This window comes from Salvia splendens, chromosome 19 (genome assembly GCF_004379255.2).
Source record: "Salvia splendens isolate huo1 chromosome 19, SspV2, whole genome shotgun sequence".
NCBI classification, from domain to species: Eukaryota; Viridiplantae; Streptophyta; class Magnoliopsida; order Lamiales; family Lamiaceae; genus Salvia; species Salvia splendens.
Genome location: NC_056050.1, coordinates 3607339 through 3629638, shown reverse-complemented (window position 1 = coordinate 3629638; position 22300 = coordinate 3607339). Strand labels below are relative to the sequence as shown.

The 22300-nt window shown below is 35.4% G+C and overlaps 2 protein-coding genes and 1 non-coding gene across 3 annotated transcripts; 2 read left to right on the top strand and 1 right to left on the bottom strand.

Annotated features, from left to right (window-relative positions):
* The first annotated feature begins 388 nt into the window (after positions 1–388).
* Positions 389–2229, top strand: LOC121779826 (extensin-like). Its single transcript, XM_042177270.1, has 2 exons — positions 389–1882; positions 1964–2229. The coding sequence occupies exon 1, from the start codon at positions 421–423 to the stop codon at positions 1864–1866; it is 1446 nt and encodes a 481-aa protein (XP_042033204.1). The 5' UTR covers positions 389–420; the 3' UTR covers positions 1867–1882; positions 1964–2229.
* Positions 2230–13431: 11202 nt separating this feature from the next.
* TRNAS-GCU lies at positions 13432–13513 on the top strand. Its single transcript has one exon. It is a non-coding gene; the product is annotated as a tRNA-Ser (tRNA).
* A 155-nt stretch (positions 13514–13668) lies between these two features.
* On the bottom strand, positions 13669–21209 carry LOC121779930 (serine/threonine-protein kinase STY46-like). Its single transcript, XM_042177406.1, has 16 exons — positions 20793–21209; positions 20356–20470; positions 19046–19152; positions 18792–18905; positions 18258–18330; positions 17525–17635; positions 16831–16881; positions 15833–15972; positions 15636–15743; positions 15425–15498; positions 15041–15216; positions 14776–14871; positions 14471–14551; positions 14225–14275; positions 14008–14148; positions 13669–13925 (listed from the first exon to the last, which is right to left on the bottom strand). Exons 1-16 carry the CDS (start codon positions 20978–20980, stop codon positions 13905–13907), a joined length of 1647 nt encoding a protein of 548 aa, XP_042033340.1. The 5' UTR covers positions 20981–21209; the 3' UTR covers positions 13669–13904.
* Between the last annotated feature and the right edge of the window lie 1091 nt (positions 21210–22300).

Genomic DNA, 22300 nt, shown 5'->3' with positions numbered 1-22300 from the left:
AACCACATAAAGTGCTCATAGTACTTGAATGTAAAAGACGTTTGTGAATCCAACTCCAATATAAAACACAAAATAAATTCCAAAATAGAAATGAAATGCAAATAGGATAAAATAGAATATTTAAAAAGAATAGGAAGAGCAAGAATGGGAAGACTTTTTCGTGTGAATTATTGAGAAGGCCAAATCGATGGTTGGCAGTCACTAACAAACAATTGCCATAAAACTATTGCTAGTCAATTCATTAAATAAAATACAGACAGCCAATCAACAAAGTTTAAAATATGGAATGCGTAATTTTCATGATTCACCTAAATAGAATTAACCGGGATTAATAGGGGATTTGAAAATGGTAAAACCTAAGCTATAAAAAGAGGTGGGAGTGGAGAAGTATTAACAACAACAAACTCCCAAAACCCAAAGATGGGAAGAAAAGCAAAAATGGCTTCTTCTCTCACCGCCGCTTTGGTGGTGGCAGTGCTTTCCATCTGCCTGCCGGCGATAGCCAATGGTGATAACTACTACTACACTTCTCCTCCACCGCCATACCACTACTCTTCTCCGCCTCCGCCAGTGCACTCCCCACCACCTCCCTACCACTACTCGTCTCCACCTCCACCAGTGCACTCCCCACCACCTCCATACCACTATTCATCTCCGCCTCCACCACCACCAGTGTACAAGTACAAATCCCCACCACCACCACCAAAGCACCCGTATGTTTACAAGTCCCCTCCTCCACCACCACCCGTGTACAAGTACAAGTCACCTCCACCACCTAAGCACCCATACGTGTATAAGTCACCACCACCACCGCCAACACCAGTGTACAAGTACAAGTCCCCACCGCCACCAAAGCACCCATACGTATACAAGTCTCCCCCTCCACCAACTCCAGTCTACAAGTACAAGTCGCCACCACCACCAAAACACCCATACGTCTACAAGTCACCACCACCACCGGTTTACAAGTACAAGTCACCACCCCCACCACCTAAGCACCCATACGTCTACAAGTCACCACCACCACCTACACCAGTGTACAAGTACAAGTCACCACCACCACCACCAAAGCACCCATACGTGTACAAGTCACCACCACCCCCACCTCCGGTTTACAAGTACAAGTCCCCTCCCCCACCTCCTAAGCACCCATACGTCTACAAGTCTCCTCCACCACCACCCAAGCATCACTACGTCTACAAGTCTCCACCACCACCCACTCCAGTGTACAAATACAAGTCTCCACCACCACCCAAGCACCACTACGTCTACAAGTCTCCTCCTCCCCCAACCCCGGTCTACAAGTACAAATCTCCTCCACCACCACCCAAGCACCACTACGTCTACAAGTCTCCTCCTCCCCCAACCCCGGTATACAAGTACAAGTCCCCACCACCGCCGCCTAAGCACCACTACGTCTACAAGTCTCCTCCTCCCCCAACCCCGGTATACAAGTACAAGTCCCCACCACCACCGCCTAAGCACCACTACGTATACAAATCTCCTCCTCCCCCAACCCCAGTCTACAAGTACAAATCTCCACCACCACCACCCAAGCACCACTACGTCTACAAGTCTCCTCCTCCCCCAACCCCAGTCTACAAGTACAAATCTCCACCACCACCACCCAAGCACCACTACGTCTACAAGTCTCCTCCTCCCCCAACCCCAGTGTACAAATACAAGTCTCCACCACCACCGCCTAAGCACCACTATGTGTACAAGTCTCCTCCTCCCCCAACCCCGGTCTACAAGTACAAATCACCACCACCACCCACTCCAGTCTACAAATACAAGTCTCCACCTCCGCCACCGGTGCACAAGCCATACTACTACTCTTCCCCACCTCCTCCTCACCACTACTGATCAATGAATTTTCCACGTAAGCTTTTATCATCACACTTAGTCTCAAATAATTATGTTAGGAATTATTTAACTTACATAAATGTTTTTATGGATGCAGTAAATGAGAATGTCTGAAATAAGAAAAACGTGGCTGTGGGCTGAAAGAGAAGGATCCATGCAAGAAGAGAGGAAAAATGAGGAGTATATTATTACAATAAGCCAAATCCAGACGCTCTTCTCATAATTTGTTTAGTGTGTTTTGTTTAATATTCTGTTTACTTTTCCCATCTTTATGTAATTTCAAATATTCTATATTATATTCTCCTGGCACAATGCAAAGCTTTGTTCAATCCAATAAAAAATGTTCCTTTTCAACCTTCTCAATTCTCTGTTTCTCTCTCTTGTAGTATCAGATGAAAACTATACTAATAATTTAGTCGAAAATGAAAATATATAAGTTATATTTAAGCACAAATTAGATATATGAATTAAAATTATGATGATAATATTAGATAATAGAATATTAATATATATAAAAATAGGAATCACATTCTACTAGCTTTTTCTACCATTTTCTTTTACAAAGTTAAACAATTTCTTAAAATTTGAACCGATAAAAAATGATTATGTTTAAGATTTTCAATCTGACCCTAATAAAATTATTGAGCTGACTGCCATCTGAAGGCTAAATTGAGATTTATCGTGCAAAATGATTGTAAAGTTATTTCACAATGTTCTATAAAGCTCGATATAATGCAGCTTTTTTCGTCTCATCTCAGCACTTTACAGCTTATCTAGAGATACAATTCTAAAAGTTATGGCTAATAATAGTCAAGATAAAAAATTCCGTTAGTTGTGTAAATAATTCCAGCCGAAATGAATAGATAGTTCAAAATTGTATTTCCAATTCCGATTTGATTTATTAAATAAATTAATTGAGTTTCAGTTTTATATATTTACAAAATATTTTGAAATTTACAAAGTTATTTTGAACTGAATTTATTTTATCTTTTTATTTAAAATGATATACTACTGTATAACATATTTGTTAAAATTCTCAATTTATTACTCCCTCTGTCCCTCTGTAGCTGAGTCGTATTCCTTTTTTGGTTGTGTCATTGTAGCTAAGTCATTTCCTATTTTGGTAAAAAGCACCAACTTTTCTTTTCTCTTACTTTACTCTATGTTTCTTTATTCTTTCACTTAACTATTTTTAACACAATTTCTTAAATCACGTGCCGAAAAGAAGCGCCTCTACTACGGAGGGACGATGAGTATAATACTAAAAAAATTACGTTGTATCCGGTGCTTGGCTGGTGAAGCCGGCTTGATAATATGGCTTCATGGCTCATTAATAACCAATTATCCACGTGCTTGATCTATTTTTGTCCTTTTCCGATTTTTCCAGCATTTATCCACCGTTCGATCATTGGTGGGCCCGCCGCTTGGTCTCTATTATTAGTTACAGAAATACGTGGATATATTTTAATTTACTGACACAAATGTTGTCCCCACTTATCATGTCCGAAATTTGTAATTCCTCAGTTTTACGCTAATATAGTTATTTTGTCATTTTGGTACGTTCCACACTAGTAGAGTTATTTCTTTCTAATAAAAATCAATACAATTCTTCTCAATTATTTTCTATCTCTTTTACTTTATTCTCTCTACTTTTTCCTATCTCTTACTTTATTATCTTTTTATTTAATACATTCCACATCATTTTCTTAATCTTTGTGTTAAAAAGAAATACTTCTAATTGTTATAGAACGGAGGGAGTACGCCATTGGAAAATAAGAAAAGTAAAATTTCCTCTAATTCGAGATATTCTATAGGTGTAACTTTCATTTTAAATATCACTGAAATTTTATTTTAGAAAACTTTTTTTTATTTCATAAGATTACACCTATTTTATACTATTAACAATACTTAAATCATATTTTTAATCTTTTTATTTTATTAGTTACACCTATTTTATACTATTAACAATACTTAAATCATATTTTTAATCTTTTTTATTTTATTAGTTATGGTTAAACTTCGTGCCCCTTGAAAAATTCATATTTTTAGAGGATTATAGGAGTATTCCATTATTCCATAAATATAATATGTATATAGACGGTATAATCACATGAATTTTAATATAATTGATAAAATAAAAAAATATAATGAGAAAAAGCGGATAATTAGGAAAGTAAAAGATCAAAGTAGAAATAAAGTGATAGAATTTTGTTTGATGGATAAAAATGACACTATTTTAATTAAAGAAAGGAGTAATGTTTATTAAACCGACTTTCCATTTTTTATGTGTTAAATTCGGCTCTTTTCATTTCTTGTCTGCATATTTTCTGCAATAAGGGAAGGAATTGATTTCTTGTACGTATGTATGTTGATTATGAATTGCTCTGATTTCTAGAATTGGATATTGAAAACATATAAAAAGCTCCCTTTTTTTCGCATCCATGGGACAAATTGAATAAAGTACATCCATTCTAATTTCCAATTATTATATAAAAAATTCAAAATTAGAAAAAAATATTCAAAATTAGAAGAGAATCTACCATAAATAGTGGCAATACAAATACTTGAAAATAAAAAAACGTAAAAGTAATATCAAATCTTCCAATAATCTATATAGTTTTAATTGTCTTAATATCTCTCGCTTAACAAATTGTCTATACAATTAGCTTGAAAAATGGATTAACAACTAAAGATTGTGAGTCGGCCAAGACTATTAATCTCAATTTGGAATAAAGAAGAATATGCCCCAAAAATGCCACAATAATGAAAGATCAATTGGACAAGTAAAAACAAAATGAAAAAATAAAATAAATGCGGGATTGATAAAGGGAAAATGGTGGGAAATTATTGACTGGAAATTAAGTATTTAAGTGATGAGACAAATTAAATAGCATAAAATTATGGTTAAAGACATGATGAGATATAGTGGGGACGGAATGCGGAAGCCAGAAATTAAAAAAAAATATTGGAATTAAAGGAACATCCGAGACATAAAATTACATATCTCATTCTATTAGTATTATTTCAATTTCAAAATCTTTTATAGGGACAGGGAGCAGTTCACCTACCCAGTTTTGAAAATAAAAATAAAAATAAATAAAATGATTTCTTCAAGATATACTTAACTTTACATACTTATTCATTCAAAACATAAAATAATAATAATAACATTATTATTATTAATAAATTCAGTACTAGCTTCATTTTTACAACACACATAGTATTTATTACTAAATGTCACGATTGCATATAATAACATTTATAAATGTTATAATAAAAATTATGATACTGTTGAAATATATTTTAGTCGCAGTAGAGGATAATTCTTACCACACAGTTGTGACCGACAAAAACATTCATTAAATTCAACTTGGTGTGTATGTAGTCTGTAGATGAGTAAAGAATTAAAGTGACATTTGAGAAAATGAAAAAGTTAGACCAAAGTGAAATAATAAAGCATTCAATTGCATGTCAGAAAATAAGGGTACGTGAATAGTCTGCCAAAATTGCATTAATCTAATGGATATAGGTATACATAGTTGACTGCATAGTCACCGGCTAATTAGACAAAAAAGTAATCATCCTTTTTAATACTACTCCATATTTTACTTTCTCATAATATTTTTAAATAGTTTTCATAAATTATATTTTAGAGATAATAGTCATTTAAATCACTAAGTTTAATTTGTCAAATTCTGCGTTGTCTCATAAACTTTAAAATTGGAACACTAAATCATAAAGTTTCTAACTTTTATCAATTGTATTTGTTTCATCCAAGCACAAATCAAAATCTTTTTGTGACGTTAAGTAATATTTTAATAAAATAAGAAGACAAATGAGTATAAAGGATTATAAAAGAAAAAATACTTAATTTAATGAAACAAATCATCTTCATTATCGTTAAAAGACAACATTTTGTGCATAGTTGTGATAATCGAAAAAAACGAAACCTTTTGATTTAATATTATAATTTCAAAGTTCATGTGAAAAACTAGAAAAAGTTCATAATTTAAAATTTGAATGACTCAAGCCCAACAAGGATAACGTGTAAAACTAGTTTTTGATATAATTTCAAAAATTAATTAAAAGTAAAAAACACTATGAATACGAATCACCACCACCCCGAGCTCCTAATAAGCATTACGAGTACAAATCACCTCCACATCCCCCACCTCTGATGAAACCATACATTCACGAATCTTCACCGCAACCATCGCCAATTTAGCGATACAAATCCCACCACCACCAGTTTATATTTATAAGTCACCTCATTACTAGTGAGAGGAAAAAGGTAATGTTGCTACTAAGGGCATCCGCAATGGGCGGACGATGGCACGCCCGATGGCGCGCATCGTCCGCGCCATCCATCGTCCGCACCCATTGTGGGTGCGCGCCATAGGGCGCGGACGATAGTCGCGCCCTATACTTCGGTCGCGGAGGATAGCGCGGACGATGGCCATCGTCCGCGCCATCGTGGAGGTCGCGGACGATGACACGCGGTTTCGTTTTTTTATAAATACCGTTCATTTGTAACATTTCATTTCACTCGATTTCATTTTCGAAACTTACATTTACATAATTACTACGAAATGGATTCAAGCCCCAATAGTCCTACGTTTAGCGCATGGGCGCATTGGCCGGGTACAGAACCCGGCGATTATCGTTCGTTCGACACCAACACCCATTACGATCCCGATTTCAGTACGGAATCGTATGGGTTGTCTGACATGGAGCCGTCTCCGCACCGCCCAACCGCATCTAAAGATCCCGACCCCGCCGCGACCGCTTCCGCCCCAGCCAAAAAGAAGCGGAACCGGCAGCGGGCGCAGAAGTTGCCGCCTCCCGGTGATTGCGATGAGTACGCCCCCGGCCGTACGAACTACAACGACGACTAAACTCTCACTTTGGCCCGGTGTTGGGTAGATATATCGGAAGATCCGATATTCGCGAACAACCAGCGACAGATCGCGTACTGGGAACGCATAGCGGACCTCTGCAATTCGGTCAATCCAGTTAAATTAATTAAACAAAACAATAAAATGATGATGTGACGCGCCTTAGGGCGCCCCACTGCAGGTGGGGAGGTAGGAGGATAAAACTGCTGACGTGGCGCGCCTTAGGGCGCCCCATTGCTAATGCTCTAAGAGCATCCATGTCCATGCTCTTGCCAAATAGTATGGATGTGGGTCCGGACCCACTTTTATTCATTTTTTACTCTTATTTTTCTGCAAGAGCACAACACCCACATTCATGCTCTTCCGCAAGAGCATGCTCAAGGGTCCCACCATTCTTTTATTCAATTTAAATACTTCAATTACTAAAAACATTTCCACAATATTAAAATGCAGAAAAATACCCGAAATACTATTACAAATTACTAAAAAAATTAAACATTACATAATTAAAATCCTAAAAATTAAAAATTACATAATTAAAATCCTAAAAATTGAGGTTGAGAGAGTTGTTTGGTATAGTGTGATTTATGGTGTTGAAATGAAGGTATTTATACATGAAAGTGTGAATTTTGAGATAAAAAATAATGAAAAAATAAATTAAAAGTGTGGAAAAAATGGATATATTTTATTGGAAAGTGGGAAAATATTTTTTTATTAAATCTGAATTTTTCAGATTTTTTCGAATTTAAAAACAAAAAAAATGATAAACCAACGGCCAATCAGAGCATGCCACGTCGGCTGCTCGTGCTCTTGCGTCGGCACGGCGGTGCTCTTAGCTAAGAGCACGACCGTGCCGGCGGCAAGAGTACAGCGATGAGCACGGCTCTTGCCGTGCCGTCAGCACGGCGAGTGCTCTTGCATAAGAGCACCGCTGCGGATGCTCCACTAACTATATGATCCTACAAGTGATTATCTATCATTAACTATATATTGTTGAATTTGTGTATACGAAGATATCGGGCGAAAATTACACGGAAAAAACAAGGAGAAAAAATACACGGAAACAACTGAAAAATTACACGGAAAACTTGTGAAAAACGGTAAGCCGAGTCGAGGAGTCCTCTTTCTGCAAGACGAGATACGGCCCGGTAGTGCTCTCGGTTTGGCGTGTCATCCCCAAAAATAAAACGGCTTCGTCTCTGAAGTAGCAGCACTGCTAGCAGCAGAGCTTCGGTGAATGGGAGTAAGGCGAGGGCAAAGCTTCGACGGGAAGATTATGCAGAGAGGGAGAGAGCGTGTATGCAAGAATGCTTGAGTTTGTTCTGTGTAGAATGCAGGGATGCATGCCTATTTATAGGCCAAGTCCACCCACAGGGGTTGCTGGAGTCAACAGACATAATGTCTGTCATCAAGGCCATTGACCGTAACCGCCGGGGGTTACTGACTGTTGCACTAGCCGTTGGGAGCTGAAGAGACATGATGCATCTGGACACACTACACGACGGGATACACCATGGACCGTAGGGAACCTTTTGTCTCCCGCTATGCGTCGGGGTCCATCGGCGACCTTTTGTCTCCCGCTATGCGTCGGGGTCCATCGGGGACAGCGTGGAATTTGAGTTGGTCTAAAAAGAATATGCGGGGTTCAATCGGGGACAGCGTGGAATTTGAGTTGGTCTAAAAAGAATATGCGGAGCTTGAATCCCGCTCAACGACCAGCTCCAAAGAACAGCCTAAAGACCACCCAAAGACCAATTGCCAAGTCACAAGGCACCCGATGCCCGATACACGGGTCGCGGGCGGGCAACGGCGGCGCACGCGTGTGCGTGCGTGTGGGTTCTATCACCCGTCTTATTCCACGATAATTATTACACATAATAATTCATCTTATTAAATACTTCATCAAAGAAGTTTATCATCCCCGATGTGGGATAATTAACACTTAGTTAATTAATCCCTTAGTTTTTCTTATAACTCATTTCTACTTTTATTGTGACCAACTTTAATATATTATTTATCACTCACCGAGAATCGGATTTGAGAAAATGAATATACTACGGTCATCTACTCGGAACGTAGATCGACGCTATTGCATTTAATTTCATAAAATTAAATGTCTTGTCACATTTATTATTAGTCAAAATCGTTTGACCAAGCACGATTCCAACATATATGCCTAATTAAATAATACAAGTAGTTGTTTAATTTGAGTTAGGCCTGAACATTTTGCATGTAGGAATGGAAAAGATCATAAACAAGGCCTCCTAAAAAGATGGTGAGAGGGATTAATTGAATTTGGACTTTACATATGTTGTATACTATTACTATATGTGAAATAAGTAGTGTTGCATGGGAACATATATGCTGATATGCATGCGTTACGATCATATACATGTTCTTTTTTTTAGAGTTTTTTTGTTATTGTAATGTTCTTAAACATCAATATTCTCAAATAAATGGAGTATAAAAAATTGTGCCATCATTTTTCTAGCTACTCAATGTATCTTATTATATACTCCTACTTCATTTTTAAAACAAATTTGCGGTGTTAGTTATTGTATTTTACAACAAAAGGAGTTTCATAGGATAATCAATCCTTATATGGCTATATACTGATATACAGAAGGATATACAAGAATAAATGTGATTTAGATTTTTATTATGGAATGTTATATTAATAGTAGTTGAGGTCGGCCCTTTTTCCAGCATTCTTGAATTAAAATGTAATAAATAAATAATTATGCATTATTAAAATAATTTTATTTGATAATATTATTTAATACCTAAATAGAGGATAAAATTAACTCTATTAAGACATAATTATGATCAAAAGGCATGTAAACTTCACGGATGTTTTTTTTAATAAAAGTTACATTTCACACATTAATTTTTATTTTTTATAAAAAGAAAGGCTCAAATTAATTATTCAAAAAGTGACGAGGAGTACAAAAGCCATAACAAAACACAAGAAAAACCAACACACACCAAGCATAACCACGTCTAGGAAAACAAGTCCAAGATGAACACTCGTCAAACCAAAATCTTACCAACAAAAGGAACATACATTCACAACAAAGCTTTTGTTGAAGAACCACAACTCACCAGGTATAAAATGAAGGAACGTCGGAAGGTCATCTTCGCGTTAATCAACAAGAAGAGAATTGTAACTTTAGTTGTATCCCGAGTATCGGTTAGTTTAAGTTAAGTCCTCGCATAATTGTTGGGCGAATAAGGAAAATTCGAACACCGCCTTTTTATCTATAATCCAAGCCTCCAAAGAATGAGTTTTTCTCTACATCCCAATTTGATTTCATCGTTTTGAAGATTACTTTATTCTCAAACCACTAGATTGACCAAGAGATCACATAGAATAAAGAGCTCCAAATCTTCCTGTCAAATCTCTTGAATAGTGATTCCATCCATGTAATAAAATAAGATATTGGATCATTGGTCAAGTAAAAGGTGAGATCCCAACAATTACATCTATATAAAAAAAAATCACTTACATATCAACTAGTCGTGCTTCATCGTTATTTAAAGGACCCTCTTTAATCCAATTTTTCTTTGGTGGGTTTATTTTTAACCCAAAAGTAGAACAGAGTTCATGCATTCAACTTAAATAACCGCGCTACGCAACAAATAAACCCACCAATATGCTTCTAAAAGAAAGAGTAAAATAGTGTGTGTGAGTTGGTCAAGCGGTAAAGAGGTTAATGTCTGAGGTCAGAGGTCTCAGGTTTGAGTCCTCCGCGGCGCGACCTTTAAATTTAAAGTTATTTAACCATAAAAAATGAAAAAGAGAGTAAAACAATAGCCGTGTTGTAGATTGAGATCATGAAGTGGAAGACTTTTCAACCATGATTTTGCTATAAAGTATTGCAAAATAGTATTACTAGGATTAATTACCCATAAATTGAAGTTATTATCCATCCATCACAATAATTCATGTAATTTAATTTGTACTCCTATTAAACAAGTTTTTTTAGGTGGCGAAGAATACCTTCACATTGAACTATCATTGTGTCAATTCTCAAAGCAGGGAGAAATTTTATCACACAATAAAAAAGATGAAATACTCATTTAGCTATCAATAAATTCTTATCCACTCGTACACCGTTAAGGACCACCTAGATGGTAGAATTTTCAAAATTCAATACAATAAATTCGACTGATAATATATTTAATTTCTTGGATCAGTTCTGTATCATGGTACGTTATGAATCACGCTGCTTACTTGCAAGCTATTCGGAATACAAATCGTATACTCCTCCGTCTGCCATTAGTTATCACACGTTGACCCGATCGGATTTTAAGAAATGTAAAAGAAAATGAGTGAAAAAAGTTCGTTCTACTTTCATATTATACTATAATTTTATAATAAAATGTGAGTAAAATTAAATGAGTCGGTAGAATTTGTGATTCATTACCAAAAGTAGTACTAGTATAAAGTAAATGTAACAAATATTGACGAATGGACTGAAAAGGGAACTAGTGGCAAATAATAGCGGACGAATGGAGTATGATATATGGAAATTATTTTGAAAACTACGCTTACAATCCGGTAAGCGATGAGACATTAAAATGTAGGTATAAAACTTGTTGTATCTAAAGGTAAAGAAGAGAACAATATGAGTCATCATCAATCATTTATTTGGCGTTGAATAATTTGTTTGATTAAACATTGGTTAGAGGATGCATGGACTTCACCTACTTAGACGTGGACCTATTGCATGAAAAATTAAATATTCATGAAAACAAGATTCAATGACATTTATTTAAAAAATATACATGTATATAATTTACGTAACTTTCGTGGTGTCAATTTTATTGAATAACGGTTTCGAGACAAATTCCGTGGTAATTTAGCACCGTGTGGCTTCATCTATATAGTGTAAACACCCTTACATTTATATAAAAATTTTACGATTTTTAGAATATAATATTCGTCTATATTTCAGTAATAAAATGACATGCTTTAGGGTACCCTAACAAATTTATCTAAAAACAAAATTCCAAAACATAAAAAAATGGAAAAAAAAATATGTATCCCTTTTGTTTTTCAACGAGTAGTTATTAAAGAATAAATAAAATAGGAGAGATTAAAAATATTGATTTTAGAATTAAAAAAATTACTCGTTATCGTGGGACACTGGAAAAATGCTCCACAATTTAATTACCGCAAAACGAAGAGAGTAACATATTCGGAATTTTTACCTTTACGAAAGTTTTTACTTTTGAATGTTTCAAAGAAGAAACGTTTTACTTTTGAACAATTACTCCTTCACCTCTTTATCATCATAGAGACTATTCTTTGTGTGGTTTGCTTGTAATCGCAAACAATAACAAACTATTGGCCCACAATATTTCTAATTTCTACAATTTATAATTTAATGGAAACTTTTTTTTTACATTATCAATTTTAACGTTTTTCACGAAATTATATTTTATGTTGTGATTAATATATTAACAAAAACAACCTTACATATTTTCTAGAAGCAACTGTAGTGGAGTAATATTTTTCTTAGTTTCTATCTTCACAAGAGGTTTATGCTTTTGAATGTCTCAAATCAGAAATTTTCTACTTTTGAAGAAGTACTCTTTAACTTTTTTATAATCACGCAATTCTAATAGAGATAATTATTTATATGTTATTGTTTATGTAATAAACCAGCGAAGACCCTTCAAATCAATCTTAAGAAAGATTTTAATTTTCCTAACTACTTTATTTGTTTTGTTGTTAAGAAAAAGCCTCCATAGACATATGATTAAATTGTTTCAATCTTAAGACAGCCCATAGATTTTGAAATTTCTATTTGACTCAAATTCAATGTGGGCATTAATTATTTCTTTTTCCCATACAAGAACTATGAGCCGTTAATTTCGTGTTATTTTTTAGATATTTGTCATAATCCTTTGGGCTGCTAAAGGAAAAGTAAAGTTTGAAATGAAAATTATTAAAGGGAACATAGATCTTAGAATTATAATTCCTAATACTTTACTTTTTTATGTCTGAAAAATAATCAAGATATTAATAAAATATAAATACTAAAATAATTAGTTCAACCTTGATTATAATCCATGATTCGTAACTTTAAATTATATTAAAATATAATTCTTATTAATTTATAAAATAATAATAATAGTTGTCTAAAGTAATAAAAATTATTCCCTCCGTCCCGCCACAAGTGATGGATTTCTTTTAAGCATGAGATTTAAGAAAATGATATATATTGAGTTTAGTGGAGAGAATAAAGTATGAGAGAGAAAAAAGTAGAGATATAGAATAAAGTAAGAGAAAGTTAAAGTTTTGTTTTTTGTTAAAAAAAAATTGATCACTTGTGGTGGATAGCCCAAAACGAAAAGTTGATCATTTGTTGTGGGACGAGGGAGTATACTCCAATCAATACTTATTTTAAGAATCCTAAAATTGGAAAAAGAATGTCTAGAAAAAGTTGGGAATCACAGTCCTAGAAATCAGATTACTTTCTCAGATAAAATTATGGCAAACAAACATGACCTTAAAATTTAATTTTTAAAGTTGCGTAATGGAAAACAATTTAATGATTTTTTCTAGAATTCGCCTAATAATAAAATAGTGACATTATTGTAAGTTACTTATTAAATATTGTTTCTATACTAAATTATAATCTCACCGCTAACTTTCATGGAAGACGCTTTGGCCGAGTGGTTAAGGCGTGTGCCTGCTAAGTACATGGGGTTTCCCCGCGAGAGTTCGAATCTCTCAGGCGTCGTTTCTTTTTTTTTTTGTTTTAGTTTAATTATAAAAACAGATCAATTCATTTTTAAGTTGCTAAATAAAACTCTTATGTGCAGATCCATTTCTTAATCAAATGAAAAAGTTTTGGACATAAATTTTTGTGAAATCCCAATTTGGGATATATTCGCATTCCGGAAACCGTGGAAACCACTCACTTTTGTTCATTCAAAACTCAACAACGTTTACAGGTACAGAAATCGGTGTTAGCTGCCTACCAAAAAACTGCATCATACCAACTATGATCAATTTTACAAATATACTTATGTTCCTCCATTTACCTCTATAATTGTATCATAAAAAGATGAGGAGAATTAACAAAGCACTCACTCGTTAGTATCGAATCACGTCGGCCCGTATGTTGATTGTTAGCAGCCATTAGGTGCATCCTGCATTATTGGCAATATATCATTCATCAATGAGTTTGTTTGTGTTGTTCAAGATTTTTAGCATGAATTTCTATGCACACACATTTACTTCCTGCTGGAGTGCCTCCAGCTCGATTCTGATGTCGCTGAATGAAGGCCGTTCGCTAGGAACGGCTTCCCAACATCTCTGCATCAGGCTTATTATTTTCGGATGTGCATTCGTTGGGAGTTCCGGTCGAAGTCCCTAGTTCGTTTATGAAATGTTAAGTCAAAAGTGAAATGTGCAAATATTATAATCAAAGCCGAAGTAGTTGACGAACCTGTCTCACTCCTAAGGCAGCTTGTAGAGGAGTCATGTTATCATAAGGTACCTGTAATGGAAAAAAGGAAACAAAGATGAATAAAGACGCGCGCAATTTATGGAGCCTTTTGTTTTTCATATATTAGCATTGTCATTCAACTTGATGAAAATTCTTCAAAATAATAGTAAGAAAGTTTTGGCCTTCTGCAACAATATTATTTGTGTTAAGCCATGAAGATCACTAACTTAAATAAAAATTTATCACCTTGGCTGTCACAAGCTCCCAAAGAACAATGGCAAAACTGAAAACATCTGCTTTTTGGTCATACAGTTGATGGTTTATCACCTGTATAATGAAAAACGGGTAAGAAACCGCTCACCAGATAGAGCGAGCCTAGGTTGCAGAATTAAGACATAAAAGACACAATTTGTAGTATTATGATAAGCAATGGATTCACAAAATTAAACAAACGAAAAATTAAGAAAACAAACCGCATGTCATATATCCGCTGCAGAATATATAAATCGTCTGTAAGGAAAATAACTTATAGGAATTGGAAAGGGATCTACCTCAGGTGCCATCCATCGGTATGTTCCAGTTTCTGCAGTCATAACCCCACCATTGTTCTGGAACCGAGCAACTCCAAAATCTGCCACTTTAACAACCTTGAAACAAATTACCACACAGATCAACAAATCATAACTTTCAATATAGCAAAAGGACTGCATAGTGTACCAAGGATGCCAAAATCTCATCATATCCAAGAAGAAGATAAAGGAGCATCAGACATGAATAGTAAAGAGCAGAAAATTTAAATTCTCATGAATAACTCACACTGGAAGAATCCATAAGCAAATTTGCAGTTTTCAGATCCCTGTGAATAACATCCTTCTGATGTAGGTACTCCATTCCTTTGCAGACATCAATTGCGAACTTCAACAACTGTGGGAGCTTCAACGAGGGATGATTCTTATGCAAATATTCATAGAGGCTCCCTCTGGGCATGTACTCTAGAAAAGATATTAACACAAATAAATCATCGGCAAATTACACACTACAGTAGTTGAAAAGGAAATCAGTAACTAATCGTGTTTATCTTGATGCAACAGGCACAGCCATCAATACGAGAATGCCAACGAAGCGTGTACAACATTGTCATGGTATAGAAACAAAAATATCTAACGAAGCTAGCTAGTACTCTTCTTCAAAGCACATTACCTGTCACTATGCATAAATGTGGCAACTTTGTGCAAGCACCAACGAAACGTACAACATTGTCATGCTGTACCTGTCTGCATCCAAATAAAAGGGATTTCAACATATTATTCTAATTTCAAGACACCTTCTTGACTCTACTACAGTTACCGTACTATTCATGGTATGAATTGATTCTAGAATATATATTACACTAGTCTGCAATAATAATTACCTTAGAATAGCAACTTCCTGTGCAAACTCTGCCTCCAGAGAGTTATTCAAATGCTCGGATCTCAGTACCTTGACAGCAACATCTTCACAAAGATATACTCCTCGATACCTTCTCATTGAGAATATTAGAGATATAAGCACATGCAAAAAATGGCTCAATCAGTCAACAAATTCTAATGAGTAGAGCATTGAACTAACAGATCTCCACATGATCCAGATGCAATTTTTCCCCCTATCTTCAACAATCGCCAATCGATTTCCCAGTCTTCAGAATTTCTTTGTGCAGCAATAGCTTTCTCCAAAATTGATTGAGATCGTGAAGAACCAGACCATGATCCCTTGATAATTGAAGGCAGATTATTTGTGAGGTGACCATAACCATATAGATGTTAATAATAAGTTATTCTTGGAAGAAAAAATGGAGTTAATGCTGAGGAATGCACGCATAAGAAAACATGACAGGATGAACAAATGTAAAGCCAAGCAGATAAGGATCAACCCTGCATCACAAAAGAATTGGACAAAAATGATATTCCCCCCAACAACTACAATAACTTTAGATGTATACTACAATTGATCTGAAAGAGTGAAGGACCTCTACAAACTATATCAATCCTCTTACTACACACCATTAAGAGTCCAAATATTTCGCATCAAGTTCACTTTCTTCTTGGAGACTTTAGATCGGCTTGTTCATCTGCACCACACATAATGTCAACTTTATCTACTTATTAAGCAACAATGGGCCAGACTCTCGATTATCACATCCTTCAACAAACAGATGCATACTTTCTCCATTAAACAAGATCCAAAAATATTCATCTACAATAGTAAAATAGCTATCGAAATGCACTACTTCCTTATAGCATTTACAGAATCTTCTACATTAATCCAATGACCATATGAAAGTAAGCAGTAAGAGCTAATGCATGATAATAGTCTCAATCATCTTAGGAAGAGGAAAAGAAAAGCTTTAATGCCGATTGTGGTGGCTTGAACTGAGAGCACAGAAGCAACAAGCGAGATATTGGGTTTAGAGAATGGAGGATGGCAGTGGAACTAAAGCAATATTTAGAGCAATATAACATACAGAGAAGGAAACTGGAACTGAACATATTAGATTTGAAAAGAAAAAACAAACAGATCAAGGTGAATAAATGCACTGTTATGGGCAAAAAATATGGAGTATTAATTACCTCACTCTCAGCAATTGCTTTCCTAATCACGTTGTATAGTCCTTCTGTATCCTAATCATAGTATTGCAGAAGTCAGCAATTTCAAAGGAAGCTTGCCACTACTTAGCAGTAACAAATATGGAATATTTGGGCAAGATCCTTGAAAACTAATAATGTAAAATTACATCTGCCAATTGCACTTTAAAGCAAAAACATAGGAACACTATGCATATTGCCACTCAAGCCTGTGAACATCATACATTTCTTCAATTGCATAATTTTGCGAACACACACAATTATTATAATAGACTAGCATGAAGTTCATATTTATTAGGCTAAATTACGCAACAACTGAAGTTTAACAAAAATGTCGAACTGTTCCTAATTATAATTAAATGCACAAACTATACAAAAAAGGGAAAAATGCCACGAATGTCAATTACCGGTTCGCCTCCATTTGTCGTTGTGTGGATCAAAACAACACAGTTATGTTTTCACCCCATTAGGATAGAGTATATTATTTGTGAAGTTTTTTAGGATAATTTCTAGGTTTGCAGTTTTTTAAAAGAAAAGGGGGCAGGGAGACTGAACATTCAAAATATTGTTGAGCTGTCTGAACTAGACTAAGTAAACAATATGGGATCTGAAAACCACTTCAATCCTACATTATAAAATATGACTTATCACACAAGCTTGATAGGCTTAAGAAGGATACCTCAGAATACCATCCATCAACAACAAATACGTCCAAGGAGTAGCCATCTGTTGTGGAAAAAACATGAGCTTCACGTATATTTAGTCCAGCATCAGAGAGCAAAGCAGATAGCTGGGCACAAGAGAATAATTATTGGGGTAAAAAATAAATGCATTTAGCTGTTAAAATAACAAACAAACTGTAATGAATATGAGTGCAGATATGAAAAAAAGAAAAGAGAAGGAGATAGAAGTACACAAATAAATTATACTCCCTCCGTCCCAACTTAAGAGTCCTGTTTTGCCATTTACTATAAATGGAAAGTATGTCCCACATTCCACCAACTTATTCCTCTCACATTTTATTATAAAAGTAATATATATAAGTGGGACCCATATTCCACTAACTTATTCAACCCACTTTTTTTACATTTCTTAAAACCCGCGCCCTAACTAATTAGGACTCTTAAGTTGGGACGGAGGGAGTATATTAAAAAAGTAGATGATAAGAGGTGCTCCAGCACCAGGTGTTGAAGTTTCATTTGCAAAACAGTTAAGATCACCATATCAGAAATTTGGCATGTACATAAGTGAATATACCACCGCATGTAACATAAAAATATAAAGTGCTTCCCAAATCATTGAAAATAATCCGTCTTACTTCAACAGAGATAGCTAACACAACAAGTGGCGCTAGTGCATATTATAAGGCCTGAAAACTAATAATTAAAGTAACAATAACCCTCTTCTTTTACCTGACTGAGAAGTTTTGGTTTGTCTAGTGTTGAAAATATTATCTCATGAATTGGTAAGCATGATGCTTCCTTCCTGCAATACACATGGATTTTCTGTCATCCTATGATAGTTAGTAGACTAGTAGGGAATGTTCATCAAAGTGATCCAAAGAAAGAATCTATCTTACACATCTTCCTGGTTTGTCAATGATAACAAGTAAATTGTGAATGCTTGGTCCTGAGCTATCACATATGTCATAAAATTCATCTTAACTTGGGATCCATATCATGGTTTTAAAGCGAATTCCAGATTCAGCTAAACAAAAACTCGCCCATTTTATGTTTGACAACTCGTAATTCTTAAAATTCGGGATCCAAGCATTTGAATTAAGTTTCCAATCTATATCAATTTGTCCCTCTATTATGTACAGGTAAAGAGCTGAACAATGGGTGGAACTCTACCTACATTAGCTCCTATGATGTCCCAAATGCTAACGCAAGTTTCATCATTGAGAGTCTAAAAGTGAAAAATCATGAAAGAGAATGCCCAACTACCTTTGCACAAAATCTTCAGGATAAATTTCCTTGTTTACGTCATTAGAATCCTTCCTAACATCCAGATTCAGATCCTCAAGCTTAGAACAAGTCTCACAGTCACCCCCAGAATTCCTGTTCCCAAGCAAAGTAATAGTGCAAAGGCTTACAACAACATATAAATTCATGTGCAATTATACCAAAAGAACATGCATTTATAGGAAAAAGAGGAATCTAGAATCTATTCATTACAATTAACCTAATATCTCAAGTACCTTCCATTTGACGAGTGGACACCATTATTAGTATAATGTGGAATTGAGGCAGGAAGAGCACTTGAAATATGTTCCCCCTCAAAATCATCATCCCTAGTGCAGGCATGCTAAGCAGTACAAAAAAATTAAATAAAATGAGCATACATCGGAAACATATCAACGAAATGAGATGCTCACTAATAACTAAATTAATGCAGATAGGCGGCTCAAATTTGAGAGATGTGAACCAATGTCCTCATGAATGATGCAGATATTGGCAATAAAGCAGTAGTCCAGCAGCAAAGCAGTTATCATCCTAGTATGTTCTGTAGACTAGTTGACCAGACAAAGACGGAATGCGGATACTCTCCTAGAATGTTCTGTAGACTAGTCCAGCAGCAAAGCAGTTATCATCCTAGAATAGTACTACTTAGTTAATTGGTGAAGGATCAAGAAGTCTTTTCGTAAGAATTCTGAGGAACAACAGTTATGAAAATTTCTGGTGTCAGCCTTGGTCTGACTACTAAGGCAACAAAAGCAAGTGACCTGAATGAGACCTCAATGTATCAACACATATTGATCGATAATACGTTTGCTACTGTTTTTTGTGACACTAGCACCGTGCAGTTACTATCTAATGGAGTAATTACTTTGTCCCCATGAAATCTCTTCTATTCGTCCTTTTAACTAGAAATAAATTGATCAACTTTTTGTTAGGAAAAATTTTCTCTCCATATTCCTGTATCCTATACGGACCAGTTTTATGGTACTTCACCAAATATATAAACCATATCTCCTTGTATGCCAAAGAAAGCTTGAGTCCTACTAATAGGCTCCTAGTATTTAAACACAAGCCATTAGTTCTCAAGATGTGACTCGTATAGGAGCGATCAAGGCGTGTTTACTCCAGAACATTCTAAGGAACGACGGTGCTATTGTTTATAGGCATCACTAGATTGAATTTTCATGCTTTCATGCTTACTTCTTATACCAAGCCAGGGACAGCAAGTTATCATTACTGTTTTTAATTTAAACTCAATGAGCCAGTGGAAGAACATAAAATATCGAGAACGCAAAAGCTAAATTTGCTAATTCGTTCTATGTCAATGTGTTCATAAAAATCACATGAGCTTAAATTTGTTGGCTTATGAGTTCTAATTGCATCCTAATAATACCAAACCATGAGCCACTAATGTTACACTCGTGAGGATGCAAAAACACTGACAAAAATAATGCCACTTTCCAATTAGTTTTCGATTCTTCTTTGCCAAGCTAACCCAACACGTAGGAAATGAAGATCTGAGTTGAGTAACAAAGAACGTCAAAAGTACCTCTAGTAAACGGATGTGGAAAACAGGTCGATTGTCAGGATCCTTTGCACTAGCAAGAAGCTTTTGATGTAACAACACATCTTCCACTTTTTCCATATTTATATCCAGTCCATAACTGAAAAGCACAACAATACCATAAACCAATTAAGTCACAGCACCAGATTAACAATAACATAATCAAGTACATCTAAAAAGTGGAACAGAACATCAAAAACCTCCTTATACAACTGAAATTCCTATCTCCCTTCCGAGCTCGATATCAAAGCATGCGTTTGAATAAAATTTTACAAGTATGCTTACATATTATACACACATACATATATTGAAAACATAAAGAGAAGATCGTTTTCCACAATCTCTGCATTGACAAAAATGCAAAGCAACTAAGTAACTTTCACAAATAACCGAAACAAATAGTAGAACGTGAGCTAACAAACCTTGTAGGCAAACTATTGAAGTGAGCTACCAACTGCTCGAGGAAATGAGGATTACTAATCGCCTCCTCATTTCCATTCTCAATCAGGCGATTGTAAACATCATTCCTGATCACATCGTTGTTTCCTCCAAAGTTGCCGTAGCTCCGAGGCGGCGACGAGCTCTCGCCTACTTCCTCGGCGAATTCCATGACCGTACAGAAATAGCTAGCACGTGCTTAAAAAAACAGAAAAAAGGAGAGTTGAGTGAATTTCATCGCAACAGTTGATAGAATCTAGTGGATTCGGTGGCTTGGGGAGGAGGTAGGGGTAAATTGGTCCGCCATTACTGTAGAAAACAGAGGATTTGTCGGAGGAGACTGTGGTGTGATAAGAGAGAGAAATTTTCCAAAGTTTTTGGTTTGAAGAATGACAGTTTTGTTTTTTAGATAGTGGAGACTCACTACATTATACATGCTCATTATTTTAGTATGTGTGTGTGAGAGAGATAGAGAGAAGTAGTGTGTGTGTGTGAGAGAGAGAGGTGGGGTTAGGAAGGAAAAGGTTGAATGGGAGTGGATAATGGATAGGGATAGGATATGTAATAAATACAAAATTGAGGGGTTTATTGGATAAAAACTCGGAATTAATAATTAAGGAAATTACAGATAGGGGCAACGGATCTTTGATGAATTACAGGATACCGATGCCACGTGTGCAAGGTCGCGTTTGGTTGCGTTTTTAATAAATTTAGAATATTTGCATAATTACTTTAGCTTTTTTCTTTTGCAAATTTCATTTTTGTTAAAAAGAGTACTAATTCATCATCTTAATTATTAAGGGTGCGAACTCCTTGTAAAAAATTTGTATGAGTACATACCTATCTCATACCCGAAAGAGTGAGACCTAGATGTTATTGTTTCTTAAATATACCTATCTCTATTTTACAATTAGTTCGAATGTTCATTCGATACTTATATAGTTCATTAACTCGTCAAAGAAGTATTTACGGTATAGTAAAAGGTACCACTCATATTTACGAGTTCCACTTTTATTAAATAAAACAACAGCTATATTTTAGTTATTTTATATTCGTAGCATCATTTTGTTTTTCCATTGTTAAATAGACCAATCTAAAAGTTTCATCTTTTAGGCCACCTGCAACGCGTCTCGCGGGTGGCTCGTATCTCTTCCCACCGAGATGAGACGGCGGCGAGACGCGTTGCAGCGCCCCATCTCGTCCCGGTCTAGCCGAGACGCCCGTCCCACCGAGACACCTCGCGGGCTGTCTCGCCACGCGCTTGCACGACGTGACGTGCTCCAGCGCCATGCGTGACACCTACTCACCGGTCCGCGAGTGAGTTTTGTCACGCTGACGCAATAAATTATTTTTTTTTAATTCGAATTTAATTATATATATATATATATATATATATATATATAGAGGTATGATAAAATATAATCAAAAACAGTAATATTGCCGTTTTTCGATCGTTTTCTTTTTTTTAACTCTATAAATACTCCTATTTCAT

What these genes read in the sequence shown, in the direction of transcription:
- LOC121779826 (XM_042177270.1), top strand. Translation starts at nt 421, where the DNA reads ATGGGAAGAAAAGCAAAAATGGCTTCTTCTCTCACCGCCGCTTTGGTG.
- LOC121779930 (XM_042177406.1), bottom strand. Translation starts at nt 20,980, where the DNA reads ATGGAATTCGCCGAGGAAGTAGGCGAGAGCTCGTCGCCGCCTCGGAGC. An exon ending in TCCACATCCGTTTACTAGAG is followed by an intron (nt 19,153 to 20,355) that starts GTACTTTTGACG and finishes TGTACTGCTTAG; the next exon opens with CATGCCTGCACTAGGGATGA. An exon ending in AAGCAATTGCTGAGAGTGAG is followed by an intron (nt 15,973 to 16,830) that starts GTAATTAATACT and finishes TCAATTATCAAG; the next exon opens with GGATCATGGTCTGGTTCTTC.